This window comes from Typopeltis vanoorti, chromosome 18, assembly GCF_054136105.1.
Source record: "Typopeltis vanoorti isolate ZY-2024b chromosome 18, IOZ_Tvanoo_1.0, whole genome shotgun sequence".
NCBI classification, from domain to species: Eukaryota; Metazoa; Arthropoda; class Arachnida; order Uropygi; family Thelyphonidae; genus Typopeltis; species Typopeltis vanoorti.
Window position 1 is genome coordinate 52,496,317 of NC_143566.1, and position 15,771 is coordinate 52,512,087.

At 35.9% G+C, this 15,771-nt stretch overlaps 1 protein-coding gene across 3 annotated transcripts in view; it reads left to right on the top strand.

Annotated features, from left to right (window-relative positions):
• The window catches only part of LOC150096671 (lactadherin-like), a 331,206-nt gene extending 316,719 nt beyond the window's left edge, over positions 1–14,487 (top strand). For 2 of the 3 annotated variants that reach the window (XM_090408188.1, XM_090408189.1), the window contains 2 exons: positions 1,027–1,260; positions 12,882–14,487. In XM_090408188.1, coding sequence (XP_090264314.1) covers positions 1,027–1,260; positions 12,882–13,147 — 500 coding nt within the window. In that variant the 3' untranslated portion in view covers positions 13,148–14,487. Of the gene's footprint in view, positions 1–1,026; positions 1,261–12,881 lie in introns of those variants that run through there. The other variant, XR_016549807.1, reaches the window with a different exon arrangement.
• Positions 14,488–15,771: the final 1,284 nt, after the last annotated feature.

Sequence of the window (15,771 nt, forward strand, 5' to 3'; positions counted from 1 at the left end):
ATGGCTGCACCTTTTTGACAACTCAAATAGCAAAGTATATAAGTTCTTTTTGCTATACCCTTGGTATTAATTTGGTCTACCTACTCACTAATGAGACCTCAATAAAGGTCGAAACCGGTCTAGGTAGTGATCTCCCACCATAATGTATAACATCAAACATCTCATAGGAGATGGGTTTTACATTATGGAAAATACTAAGAATAGTGATCAGAGCTTTAACCTTCTTTGCTACGAGTTGCCCTAGTTTGTACTACGTACTTTGTACTACGTGCTTTAGCTTATGCTAGTAGTCGCCGATACTTTCATAGTTTACTATATTCGGCATGAAACTCTTTGATTCCGATCTTTGAGTTTCTCATTCAGTTTTGAAACAATGTGGGATTTAATATCCCCTTAATTTAAATAATGTTACATTGCCGAAGGGAAGCCTATTGACTCCTTATATTTAAGTAATAATAAATACATTTAAAACAATAATAATAATAAATACAGTTAAAATTACTCACAGAAGGAGTGTGGCTGAGAAAAAGAACAAGGGCTGCCTTGAAGCTCTATATATATAAGAGACAGAGATATATTAAAGAAGTGTGGAGTTGTTCTTTTTGCATAGTGTGTGAACAGAATATGTTGTTAGAGAATGGCTTATGGAAACAATTAATGAATTTAAGGCAATACTGTATAACAAACATAGTGTGCGTGTGATAGTTAGGGTTGGTCCATCTGAATTGAATCATGTTTTTCATGGAAGGTCTGATAATAATAATAATACAGAAAGACCAATTTCTCCGTAGTATTTTAGAGTTACTCAAGTTTTCAACTTCTTTTGAAACTAATCTCTGTCATCATTATAGCTTTATGCAATATTGTGTGTTTTGAAATCAGATTATTCCCCTATTTGGATCAATAATGCTCTCCCTTTTAAAATAACCTATATATTTTTTTGCTATATTAATAATAAAACAATATTTTGAATTGATATAGTTATGAACAGATCAGTATATGATTAATTTAGAACTATTTTTCTAGTTGAAAACTTGGCTTATAACAGAGAAACGTGGGTAAATGATAAGAGACATTCCTGGATTGGTTGGAAGTATGGGCATTCTTCCTATGCAGTTGATGGAGACATGGATACACACCTACACCGCTGTGCAATTCTTGATAACTACTACGTTGACACTCCTGTTTGGATGGTTGACTTGCGTCTGCGTCAGCTTGTTAGAGGTGTTGTTATTGTTACGTGGCAAGGAAAGGGGCAGGGTAAGTATAAAGGTAGGAATAAAATTTCCATTTGGGCATGAGTGTGTATCATATGAAATACCAAATGCTTTCATTATTATTGATATATAGGTACCTCTAGGGACTCATGAAGGGAAGGTCCCTGAAGATTAACTCAGGGTAATCCCTGGAATTCAAGTAAGGGTGTAGTCAGGAAGCAAATATAATTAGTTCTCGATGTTGAATGTTTATTTTTCACTTGGTCAGACTATAATAAATTTAGTTTAATCCTTTATCCAAGTGTGTTCTGCAAACAAAGTTTGTGCCTGAAAGTATCTTCAGGACTGGGGTAAAGTGGTACAACACCGGGCAACTCCTTGCAAAGGTGGAGCAAGCTACCAACACTCCTATCTCAGTATCTCCCATAATGCAAAACACATCTCCTTGCGGATATGTATAATGTTATGCATTAAGGGAAGGGCCACTACCCAGACTGGTTTCGACCTTTATTAAGGTCTCTTCAGTGGGAGCCAGGCCCAAATGGAGATACCAGGCAGAAGCATTAGCAAGGTCATCTCCTCCTATAGGAGCTGCCAAATGGTGTGCCACCTTTTTATTAAATTACTCTGGATTTAGAGAAATGTTGGTAGCTTGCTCCACCTTTGCAAGGAGTTGCCCGGTGTTGTACCACTTTACCCCAGTCCTGAAGATACTTTCACACGCAAACTTTGTTTGCACACACTTGGATAAAGGATTAAACTAAATTTATTATAATTAGTTCTCCTCATGGCATGTGGTGGGTGAATGCAATAAGCTAACAGATGATCTCTATTGACTGCTTCCAAAGCCTAAATAATTATCATACCACTCCTTGAAAACAGTCACTAAAGATCACTGGTAGCTTATTCCATTTGCTCACCACATGGCATGTGAAGAATCAGTACCATTCACATGGTGTAGTATAGAGGCAGCCTGCCTCACGGTCTGGCTTAATAAGGACGCTCTTTCAGCCATATTGTGGTAGGCGGCGTCGCTATGCTAACAATTCCTGTTAGTGTAGAAGTGCGAAAAGAAGTTTTTCCAAGCTTAAACTGATTAAAAATTATTTGCAAACAGCAATGACCTAAGAAAGATTGATTGGGCTAGCAACTATATCAATAGAGGTGGACATAGCTTATAATTTAAATTTAGAAGAGCTTATAAACAGTTTTATTGTGTTATTTCCCCATAGAGCAAACATTTAATTAATATTATTATGTAATCATTTTGCATTAATGTTTCTCTTGTAATAAAAAAAAAATAGCAATTGGAGATTTTCTTATATTTTTGTCTCATAATCCATCAGGGGCAGTATTTAATTGTTTGCCTCATAGTGAAATCTAATCTGGCAATGGTCCTGTGAAGAATCAACATCACTTGCTTTCTGATCATCCTTACTCATCTGGGATGACACTGAGTTCTTTATCCCATTTACCATAGACTACATAATTTCATATATCATTTTAGATTTAATGGGATGAATACACACAGGGAACAATAAAATACAAGTTTATTATATCCTGTATTTTGTCTCTATCACAGAGATATCGTCAGGGATACAATCTCAAAATTGTAAAGGCACATAGAGAAAACACTCAAAACAATAAGGAGAAAAAACTAGATTAAAAGATTAAAAGCCCTACGAGGGGCCTTCTATGGGTATTGTTTAGCCTTAGCTGTTAGGTGGGAGGCCTAAGAATTAAAGTTTTCAAAATCTTGGGAAGTTTAACACAACCATGTTTATTAAGATTAGGCTGGTTTAACAAAACTACTGCTGATTCTAGGAAAAGTCTTTCAAGTTTACATTTGTTGCAGTGAAGCATAGTAGTTTTTTTCCATTTGATTTTGTGCAAGGTATCCAAAGCATGATCATCTAGACCAGGGGTCGCCAAAGTCATTTGCCCGTCGACCCCTTCAAGTGTTTCTTGACTTTTTATCGACCCCCTATATTTTACTATTACGTAATTATAATAGGACAAGCAAAAAAAGACGCTTATGTGAGTTTTTAGATTGTTTATTTTATAGTTACAGTGTTTATTGTATGTATAATATAGTATATATTATTCTATTACTATTACTATTACTATCACTAGTAATATCATTGGTAGTACTAGTGATATTAATAAACTACTGGTATTACTACCAGCGCTGCTCAACTCTTCAACATAGAGAAGTTTAGTTCGTGAATGAATAATGATTGAATTATAATATGTATGTTGATGAATTTTAGAACATTAATGCTCACTTGTATGTCGATGCGCAAAAATGAGACTGGGATTGAATACTTGTAAGTATCAGTAAATAAGAACCATGCACATGTTGCAATCTCGCTCCCACTGCGCCGGCCGGCAGGAACCACCAACATCCGTTTATTAGTAAATACGTCATTTTGGCCTACTTGATTGGCCTCAGTAACTATTTTCATGACCTTACTCCATCTTACAGGTCCTATTCATGGACCTGTAAGATGCAGGTACTGATCCCACGATTCACTCTTAATTGCGTTGTCATTACCTCCATGTCTTTTGTCATGGAGGTAATCCAAGTTAACCAAATTAAATATTACCCATACAATGATGTCTTATATTTTTCTGTTGATCCCTGAGCCCGAATCGACCCCTAACAATGTCATATCGACCCCAGGAGGTCGATATCGCCCCCTTTGGCGACCACTGATCTAGACCATACTGACCATAATCATGGTTGCAGGTGTATTACTTGTGTTCTTCTAGGCATATTGTGTTGGCAGATCTCCCCGTTTGACCATAATAAGTTAAAGTTCTGGCTATTTTTTCTGAAGTACCTCAGATATAGGGAATAGTAATAGCATTTCTGTTGTCTGTTTGTTGAAAGGTATGCGAGGAAAAACCTATTTATTAATCTTTTTTGCATTGTAAGGTCTGGCAAATAAAGGAGAATTCGGAAAGGGAGCTCTAGGTGGAACATAGGTTGGAGACCCTTTTGCCAAAGGTTTTGATGACAACATACTGTTGGGTGGGGGGGGGGGGATAATGGGAAAGTTTATGTATCTACCAGTATGGATGAGTTTTCTGTGAACTGAGAAAGAAAGGGTGCCACTGGGAAGACGTATGATTAGAATATCTAGAAAAGGCAAGCTATTATTTTCTTTTTCTATGGTGAATTGGATTCTGGGGTGCTGGCTGTTGAGGTGGAGGAGAAAGGTGTCTAATGTGTCTGAGCCATGTAGCCAAAATAGTATATTTTAGCCAGATAGAAGGTTGGAGAATAGCAGTATCAAGGGCATCTTTTTCTAAATGTTCTGTATAGAAATTGGCTAGAGGGGAAGAGAGAGAAAGGAGAGCCCATAGCTCTACCCTCTTTGCTTATATATGGTATCCTTCCAAGAGAGGTAGCCAGCATGGATGGCATATTGAAAAAATCAATAATATCAGGGGATGGAGAATCAGTAGATCTCCCTGATATCAAAAAAGGATCAATAATACTCAGCATAACCTTTCACCAAGCAACATTTTTCTGTAGAATCAGTCTGTTCAAGTCAGCCTTCAGAGATTCTGAATCAGGTATGCCTCTTATCACCTGATGCAATTTTGTATCATCAGTATGTAATTGTATATTATTCTGTCTACATGAACTGTAATTATCATTAATTAATAAAATAACTTGAATCAGTTAAATGATGACTCAAGTATAGAATCCTATGGTACATCACTGGTCACCCTCCTTCTCAGAAACTGGCACCTCCATACATTACTCTCTGATACCTGTCAATTAGTCACTCTCCTATCCATGCCACAAGCCTATTTAGCATACCCATCCCTTTGATTTTATATAACCCCCATATCCTTGACCTTGTGGAATTCTCTCAAAGTGTTTTGGTCAAGTCCAGCACTATTGTGGTAAATCCATTCCCTTTTTCCAACTCTTCAGTTACTGTGTTGTAACATGCAAGTAGATTTTTAATCCAAGACCTAACTTTAATAAAAGTTTAGTGTTGCTCTATAAAGAATCAGAGGCCATACTTATCCTTAATGACTTTTCTGGAAATACAAATTAGGCCATAACTAGCTGCATCATGTTCTAGTTCTGCACTTGTATAATGGACTTGAATTGCTCTTCTTCTTCTTCCATTTATTAAGAATTGTGCTAATGTTGTTTAATTGTGACAGTATATATCAGAACATAGAATTATAAGTATATAATTATTTATTGACTTATTGCTGATATTTCACTGGTGTTATAACTAGCATCTTCAGAGCATAAAAAACACAGTTTTTTCACAGTACGCAAGACTACAACAACATGGTGTAACAAAGGGACTAGTTCAACAAAATTGTAGCAACAACACGAAGACTAAAGTCCTAAAAAAACCAAGAGAGAGAGAGAAAAAGCAGGTACTAGTTATTTCTTAAGATGACTGCCTCCCAAACCTTAGGCAAATTTATACAGCATATTTGTTGAGATTCAGAGTATGTTTCAAGGCCTATGTTGCTTCTAAGAACCATCTCTCTGACTTGTAAAAGCTTCTGTGCAGTACTTTTGTTTTTTTCCAGTTGATCCTGTGTGCAGGGATATCCAAAGCATAGTCTGTTAGGCCCGACTTGTCATAGTGATAGTGCCGGATGTATCTTTTATGTTCACCGATGCGGATGTCCACAGTTCTTCCTGTTTGACCGTAGTAAGCTTGATTTCACAAGCAGGGTACTTCATAGACTCCTGGATGTGATAAAGGAGGGATGCTGTCCTTGGGTAAACAGATGAGAATTGCTAATTTGACACATGGTCTGAATACAGTGCATGGTTGATGTTTATTGAGAATTCTAGATATCTTTTCTGATGTACCTTTAATGTATAGGATGGTGACTGTTTTGTTGTAGTTATCCATGGTGGATAGTGGGAGGGGTTTCTTAGGAGCATTTAGTATTTTATTTATCTTATGGAGATTAGCCATTGGCCAAGAAGGTGTGACATAAGTGAGCCAGTTCAGAAACAAGAGCATTGTTGAGTATGGTATCTTAAAACTGTATGTAGAATATGGTATCTTAAAAATGCTAACCCACAGAGCAATCTGTTCCAATCACAATGCTCCTGAACTGGCTCACTTATGCTACACCTTTTTAGCCAATGATTATTATCTCCATAAGATAGACAAAATACTAAATGCTCCCAAGAAACCCCTCCAGCTATCCACCACAGAGAACTACAACAAAACAGTCACCATCCCATACATTAAAGGCACATCGAAAATATATCTAGAGTTCTCAATAAACATCAACTATGCACTGCATTCAGATCGTGTGTCAAATTAGCAATACTCATCCGTTCACCCAAGGACAGCATCTCTCCTTTATCACATCTAGGAGTCTACGAAGTACCCTGCTCATGTGATCAAACTTACTGCGATCGAACAGGAAGAACTGTGGACATCTGCATCAGTGAACATAAGATACATCCGGCACTATCGCTATGGCAAGTCGTGCCTAGCAGACTATGCTTTGGATACCCCTGCACACAGGATCAACTGGAAGAAAACAAAAGTACTGCACAGAAGCCTTAAAACATACTCCGAATCTTAACAAATATGGCTGCATAAATTTGCCTAAGATTTGGGAGACAGTCATCTTAAGACATAACTAGTACCTGCTTTCTCTCTCTGTTTTTTTTTTTTTTTTTAACATAGAGGATGCCTAATTAGGACTTTAGTCTTTGTGTTGTTGCTACAATTTTTCAAACTAGTCCCATTATTACACCATGTTGTTGTAGTCTCGCATACTGTGACAAACTGTGTTTTGTGCTCTGAAGATTCTGGTTATAACACCAGTGAAATATCAGCAATAAGTCACTAAATAATTATTTACTTATCTTTCTGTGTTTTGATATATTACCATCAAAATTAGTCAACATGTACGAAAAACACATAAGCCTTTCCACATGTTTATTCACCCTACTATCAATCAGCAGTACTCCTCCCCCTCTCTTCCTTTTTGTCCTTTCTATCCTCAAGAAAAACATTGTACCTTTCTTTTTCTATTCTTGTTAGGATATCATCTTCATTCAACCATGTTTCACTTATTCCAACGATTTTGGGATGAATAACAATTTCACCACCACACCTGCCCTTGCCCAATCATTGCCTACCACATAGATCTGCTCATTCTCAACTACCCCACTCACATTCTGATCTATTCCATTTTTATAGTGATCATCCCCATATATACACTCACTACTATTTTCAACTCCCCTCTCCCCATGTAATGTCTTCTCCTGTTCTCCATGCTGTCACTCCTTATTTCCCTGTTCCTCTTGCATTCCTATTCTCTCTTCATTTGCCACACTACTACTGTTTCCATACCACTCTCCTGTTCTTTTACTTCATCTCTTGCTTGCATCACACACTGCAAAAAAGCTATTCAAATGCAATCCATAACATCTGTATAATTCCATTCTTCCCTCAAATACATGCCATACATTTGCAAACTGCACTCCCTTCTCCTCACACTGTTCAACTAGCATATCATCAATTCTGGCTCTCCATCTCAACTCATCATTATCATACCTTGGCAGCACACTGACACCCACTATTATTATTATTATTATCATCTGAGAGCTTCAGGGAGTCAATAACTCATCAAGGGAGGGTATGCATCACTCAGAGGACCTTTCATACCTTCCCTCAAATTCATTCATACTAGATGTACTCACTACTCCTAAAGGCAAAGTATTCCACTCACTCACTGCTCTGTGAGGGAAAAATTTATCTCTTACCCCTTTCTTGACTGCAAACAAACTTAACTTCCATGGATTCTCCAGTGTTATTTCCTCATCCTTCCATATAATGAAAAATTTCATCAGACGATATCCTATAACACCCATTCAGAAGTTTATAGACCTCTGTCATATCACCACTCTTTCTCCTGTTATCCAGAGTCTGTAATCCACATACTTGCAGCTGTTCTCATAATTTGGATATAATATTTGTAACTCTTCTTTGCACCCTTTTCACACGTTGGAAACCTTCTTCTTCTTCTAACTTTACAACTCTTTATGAGTTTTAGCCTCATCATCACAAACCATGGGCAAACTGCCCATTGGTGTCCAATGTCTCCTTCACTATCTTCTTCCACCTTTCTTTGTCCAGTGCACAGTGTCGCAGTTTCTGTAACCCCATTCCACACCAGTCCTTTATGTTGTCTATCCACTCTCTGTACGGTCTTTACACCATCCATAATACCAAACATGAATGTCTTTATCTTCCGATCCTCGCTCATTCTGTCGATATGTCCAAATAATTGCAGCTTCTGTTGTATAATTTTCCGCATTAAATTCTCCATTGGTTGTATCTTCTGATGGAGCTCTTCATTTGTGATTTTCTGTACCCATCCTATTCTTAGAATCTTCCTGTAACAAGTTCTTTCAAATGCCAAAATACTTTTTCTCGATTCCTTATTTATTACCCACATTTCAGATCCATACAGTACACCGCTAAAGATACATGTTTCTAGTACTCTTAATTTCATTTACAGACTGATCGCTTTAATTTTCTAGATGTTATCCATGGCCTTCAGATTTGTTCTTCCCTTTGCAATCCTGATCTTTATTTCTTTTTTACAGTCCAAGTCATATATCAGTTTACTTCCAAAATATGTGAATTGTTCTACATTTTCTATATCAGTTCCATCCACTTGTATCTTTTGTTTCATGTTCTTCTCACCAAATACCATTGTCTTTGTTTTTTCCAAGTTCATAACAAGTCCAAATCTCTTCCCTTCCTCATTTAACAGTTTCAGTGTTTTTTGTAGTTCTCTTTCGTCGTCTTCTTCAATAATAACAATGTCATCCACAAATCTCAGATTGTTAATTCTCATCCCACGTACTGATATTCCTTTTCCATCATCCTTCATGTTGTCCATTGCTCTTTCTAAATGAGTTCTAAATTCAACAGATTTTGACAATGCAGTTAATAGCAGAGAAAGCTAGGAGTAAAAACAAAATAAATATATGCAATGTGGAAAGGCAATAAATAAAAAGATTACAAGATATAATATAGGTGAATACAGTTTTGAAGTTGTAGATAGTTTTAAATATTTAGGTTCATTAATAAAACAAACAATGATACATCAGAAGAAATTAATAGTAGAATCATGACTGGAAATAAGTGTTATTATATTTATAAAAAGTTAATGAGTAATAAAATTCTTAATTGTAATTATAAATTAAAACTTTATAAAACAATTATAAGACCTGTAACAACATGTGGATGTGAAACTTGACCATTAACAACACAAGAAGATATAGATAGCTTGAGAATCTTTGAAAGGAAAATGTTAAAGAAGATATCAGGAAGATATATTTGTTGTAATGCATGCATAAAACAATATATCCCATGTTGGAGTAGAGAAAGTGAGGAACTCCTAGCTAAATATGAGGAATCTGAAGAGCCAACTATTGCTAAGGAGCTCATATCAACCCTGGATAAAAACAGAAAGGAAAGATGGATCTCAACCATCATTGAACTCAATTTCGTCACATCTAGTCGGAGAAGCTGGTCACTTCTGAGAAAATTAGGTGGAGCAGAGCCAAGAACACACAAAACAACAGAGATAACTCCTGATCAAATGGCTAACCATTTATTGAAAACCTCCAAGATTCATCCCAGTTCTACCAGGAAAATTGCTGTGCAAGCTTCCACCAGACAAATCCTGAGGATGGAACCCGAGTTTCCTGAACTCGTACACCCACTATCTCAGGAAGAGGTACAAATAGCCTTAAAACTTACCAACAATGGCAAAGCTGCAGGAGTGAATGGCATACTCCCTGAGTTCCTTAAACATCTTGGTCAACATGGCCAAACATGGCTGGCTGCCCTTTTCTCAGAAATCATCATGACTGGTAAACTACCAAAGCTGTGGCGGGAAGCCAAAATAATTGCCAAGCCCAAACCAGGGAAAAATCCAAATGATGTGAAAAACCTGCGACCTATCTCCTTGCTTTGCACCACCTTTAAGCTCTTTGAAAGAATTCTCCTTAAAAGAATTTCACCATTCATCTAAAGAGCACTCCTGACTGAACAAGCTGACTTCAGGCCGGAAAGAAGTTGCTGTGACCAGGTCCTGGCCCTGACAACTCAAATTGAAGCAGGCTTCCAGAAGAAACTTAAATCTGGAGCCACTTTCATTGACCTAATATCTGCTTATGACACTGTCTGGATCAGGAGCCTCCTCCTAAAACTAGGAAATATTATAAAGTGTAAAAAAACTTTACAACTTTTTGATTCTATTCTCTCCAACAAAGATCCGAGTCCATATTGGCGGAAAAAAGAGCAGGCCCAGATTCCTTCACAACGGTCTTCCTCAGAGCTCTGTGTTATCCCCTATACTTTTTAATATCTACGTGTATGATCTACCTCATACCAGATCAAGCAAGTATATGTATGCCGATGACCGAGCGATCTTACATCAATCTACCTCTTTTACCAACCTAGAATCAACTTTGAATACAGACCTGAACACCCTGGAAGAGTACTTTAAGCAGTGGTACTTAAAGCCCAATCCAGCGAAAACAGTGTCCTCAGTATTCTACCTGTACAATGCAGAGGCGAATCGACAACTCACCCTTTCTTTCAGTGGAAAAATGGTAGAACACAAGCCTCACCCAAAATACCTTGGGGTGAGCCTCACCTATAAAAGGCACATCATCAACCACTCCAATAAAATTAAAACCAGAAATAATATCATTTCAAGGCTTGCTGGAACAACCCGGAGTTGTGGTGCAGAAGTTCTAAGGTCATCTGCACTAGATGACCCTAGTTCTCTGCAGCAGAATATTGTGCCCCTGTCTGGGAAAGAAGTACACACACTAACATTATAGACACCCTGCTAAACTCTACCATGTGCACCATTAGTGGGATAGTGAGAAGCACCCCCTCTCTCCTGGCTGCCTGTTCTATCTAACATTGCTCCACCACACGTACAGAAAAGACAAGTCTCGATTAAGGAATTTAATAAAGCAGTGAGCAACCCACTCCTGCCCCTACATCAGACTCATAAACCCACCTAGTCTACGCCTCAAATCTAGAAAGCCTCTCTGGACAAACTCTCTTCAGCTGCCCTGCCATCAATATCTGACATATGGAGAGAACACTGGTCCAACAATCTACCAACAAACGGCTTTCTGGTAGAAGATCCCTGTGCTCTGCAACCTGGTTATGATCTTCCTAGGAAGATTTGGTCATCAATAAACAGGATCAGAACTAGTCGGGGAAGATGCAACTACCTTCTACATAAATGGAGGCTGTCAGATCACCCTTATTGTGATTGTTCTCCCGTGGCTCAGACGATTACTCATATTGTGTATGACTGCTCAAGGTGCCAATTTCACGGTGGTGGTCTACAGGACATCCACAAAGTGACGGATGAGGCCTTAAATTGGCTTTCCAGCCTTCACCTTGACCTGTAGTTGATGTGGAGGTGGTTATGGAGGAAACAGAAGATCACGGTTCGCGTCTCACCACAAAGACATTATTCTCGTAGTCACTCTCAGTCCTCATCATAGTATCAATAGAACTCCTCCTCGTGTTAGAAGATGATGTAATGTGAAATGGGCCCCCTTTAATGGATCAAGTTTTCTCACACAAGACACAACTGCTCTCTAATTAAACCTAGGATACAGCTACATTTATGTTGTGAAGTGTTGTGAGAACATGCAACCTTGTCATACCTGTTACAGTAGGATGATAATTGCCCCTGGCTTGACTATGACAAGTTACTTTTGCTTTATTAAAAAAAAAAAAAAAAGGAAAGACTTAGAAAGCTGGTTGTGCCTTTTATGTAATGAACTTTTATATGTTAAGATTTTCATCATTTGTTACTGGAAATTGTGATTGTACTCTTCACTTACCAGTTTCATATAGCCATAAGCATAAATAAATAAATAAATAAATGCATAGTAATTTCTCTAGTAGCACCTCCTATTTCCATTTAGCTTTTTACATTGATGGTGCCTTCTTCAGTTTTGTTGAGTTTGAGATTATTAATCAGACCTATGAATCCAAATGAAATAGCAACTCTTTAATACACTATAATTGAAACACAATGTGTATCAAATTTGGTCACTGGTTTTTGAGGAAATATGATTTTGGTAAAGATCCAGAGAAGAATTACAAAGGTAGTGTCAGATCTCTAGAATTTTGGATAAAAATTCATATCCAACATTTGGATATAATTAAAGATTGAGAAAATATCATTTGTAGAGTGAAACAGAAGCTGATGAGTAGCTTGAGATTAATGCAGAAGAGATTTGTTACAAAGTGGTATGGGTAGGAACAGACCAAGAAATCATCCCAGGAAGTTAATTGAGGTGGGTGTGAGAAGGAAATAAGAAGCAGATTTTTGCTGGACGAGTGATGGGTGACTATGTAATATATGGCCCAAGTATGTGATTAGTGCAAAAACACTAAATGAATTTAAATTACTGCTTGATGAGCATTGTGTTTGGTAATCATGACTTCTCATAAGGAGTCTTTTGATGCCATGGAAGTCTAGTGATGATAATAATAATAATGTGGCTAGGTATATTTACCTTTCTAGATATTATATATATATATATGTGTGTGTGTGTGTACATTCATTTTTTTTTTTCCATTCTAGATCGTGCCAATATGTATCGAGACTATCTGTATAACTTAGAGAAATTAACTGTTTATGTGGATGACAAGCCACGACTGGAGAATATTACAAGTGGCAAGAAGTGTGCTTCCATATCTCGATTAAATAATGCACTATTTCGGCATGACTTGCATTTTGAATGCCCTGGTGTTCTAGAAGGAAGATATGTTTATGTCAAAGCATATGGTGTTCCAAGTCGATGGAATAGACTGTTTTCAGCTGTCTTATGTGAAGTTTTAGTGTACTAAGGACAGAAGATGACAGATTTATGATGTGTTTTAGTAAATTCCAGTATCACTTGCAAGAAGACCTTTATGTTTCATCAGAATAATGGCTATTTTCAATAAATGGTCATAAAGTTGACAATAGACTGCCTCCAATCTAAAGATCATAATTTTCTTCTCAGAACTGCAAGCAGTTGATCAGCTCACATTGGTGTAAGATGATTCATTTCTCTGTTAAATACTGCCAGTAGTGGTATAGTGCACCTCCATGGTTGACTTTCTTTTGTCAACACAGTTTTTTCTCTGAGAATCTGGAGTGGATTATTAATCTTATAGTATTCCCACTTTTAACTCATCATAATCATCATCACTTAAAAAAGAATTCTTTCATATATATATTCATACATACATACATACATCTATGTGTATACTACCATCATTCCATTCACTATAGCTACACTTGTTTGGGAGAAAATACTGCATTAAGGAGAAGTTCTTTATTGCATATATAGATATCTTCATTAAGGAATTCAGCTTTTGAACTTGTTTTTCTCCTTAGTAGGATTTAGGAGAGTTTAGATGTTTAAAAAGAGAAAGAAAAGAAAGAAAAAGAAACTTGTACATTTCCAAACATCAACAGGAAATATCTTGGAAGTAATTAATTGATGTTTTCACTAAAGGTGTTGTTAAGAAACCTATGATTGAATTGGAGAAAAAAAAACTGATAAATTTTAAGTAATAGCACAGATGAATTTAAACAAATTAACAGGAAAATGAATATTTTCTCAATTATTTCAAATATGATGGCTGTTTATATATTATGTTTGGAAAATGTGTTAGAATTATTAGTCTCATAGAGCTATATAAAGGTAATATCATATCTGAGGTGATGGATTCTCTGTAACTAAAGTATCAGTATTTGTAAATAACATTATTGCAAATGGCACAACTTTTATATTTCAAAATTTTCATGTCTAAATTGATTGTTCAGTAATTGGCTTAACAATAGTTATGTGCTATAAAGGAACTTAAAATAGTTTTACTGTTATGGCTGTACTCATATACTAACCCTGCTGATCATTTCAGTGGAATTCAGTTACCTTAAAAATCTCAGGACACCTCAAGAGAGTTTCATGTTCTGCTGCTTTCTGTTATATATTGTCTGTGAAAAATTAAGTGGAAATATATAATCATCCGAGGATAATAACTATTAGGATAAAAAGATGAGGTCTCATCCCTGATATGGTGTGTTACATTATAGTACATAATACTTTTATGGATGGATGCTTTGTAATGTGATTCGATATTTTTAATTTTTAAAATATGTTAGTTGTGAATAAAAAAAAATATAAATAAAACTTCTTATTCTCATGCATCAGATAAAATAACTTGACAGTACATCTAGACTGTACAATAAAATGAGTATATCAAGTAATTAGTAGTAGTGTTTAACTCTTATCATATGAGACAGTCAAAATAAACCAAGGCATATAAATTTAATAAGCCGAAAGGCTATTTTACCGGTGAATATGTTAATAGAAAGGGGGGGGGGATGGTAAATCCCTTTATGTTTTAATAGGCAGGTACGAAACTCGGATCGAAATCCATTAAAAAGGCATATAAATTTGATGTAACTTATACTGTTATGATTATTTCGATACTCTATCATTCATAGATCCACTTGCATCAAAATAATAGACAAACTTAGGTGTTGAACATTATTCATAACTTATTTTAAAAGTATTACAACACCAAACTAACTAAATTATAGAAATCATAGATGTTTATTAACATGTTAATTGTAACATGTAATGTGCTCTGAAATCCAGTGAAATATAAACCAGTTAATAAATGTCATTTTTTATAATTTAGTTGGTTTGGTGTTGTAATACCATTAAAATAAGTTATGAACACTTGCATTAAAGTAATTTATTACTCATAATATGCAGCTACTCTTTTGTTTGTCAAAAATAATTATTTTAATTATTGTATATCTATTTACTGGAGAACTACTGTACTTCACTGGAAGAAAAGAAAAATGCATCAGATGAAGGATATTAAGATTCATTCATTCTAGTACCTCTCTTTCTGATATTTCTATCAGCCATACTATTTTTTTGTCTTTTTTCTTTTATCTTTGATTTTACTCCATTCTTAATTCAAAGCTTTTTAAATCAGTATAAAATTAGTCAAAAAAACTGTTTCAGATTCTTTGCAAATTTTGGAATCAAGTCAGCATTGATTTAATAAAGAATGGCATCTTTCTTTTCTTAAATTATTTTTTCAAAAATACTTAAATAAAAAATAATATACTTCGTATTATTCATTAAGTTTCCTGACTCGTTTATATTGTCATTATATCTCGGCTTGATCGAGTACTGCTCAATCAAGGATTAAGCAGTAAGTAACAGAGTAATTATTATTCTGGCATTTCCATCATTGCAGGAGATCTTATACAGTGCCTATTATCTTCTTCCCAGATTCCATCAGGAACATTGGGAATCTGTAAATGCTTTCCATCAGTTTGTTATCATTGCTATTGGTCTTAATTCTGCAAAAGTCCTTTATCATTGGACAACAGACAATATCATTAATAGACAAATTAACTACTGGTCATTTTAAGGACAATATTCTGTGTCTGTGGCACA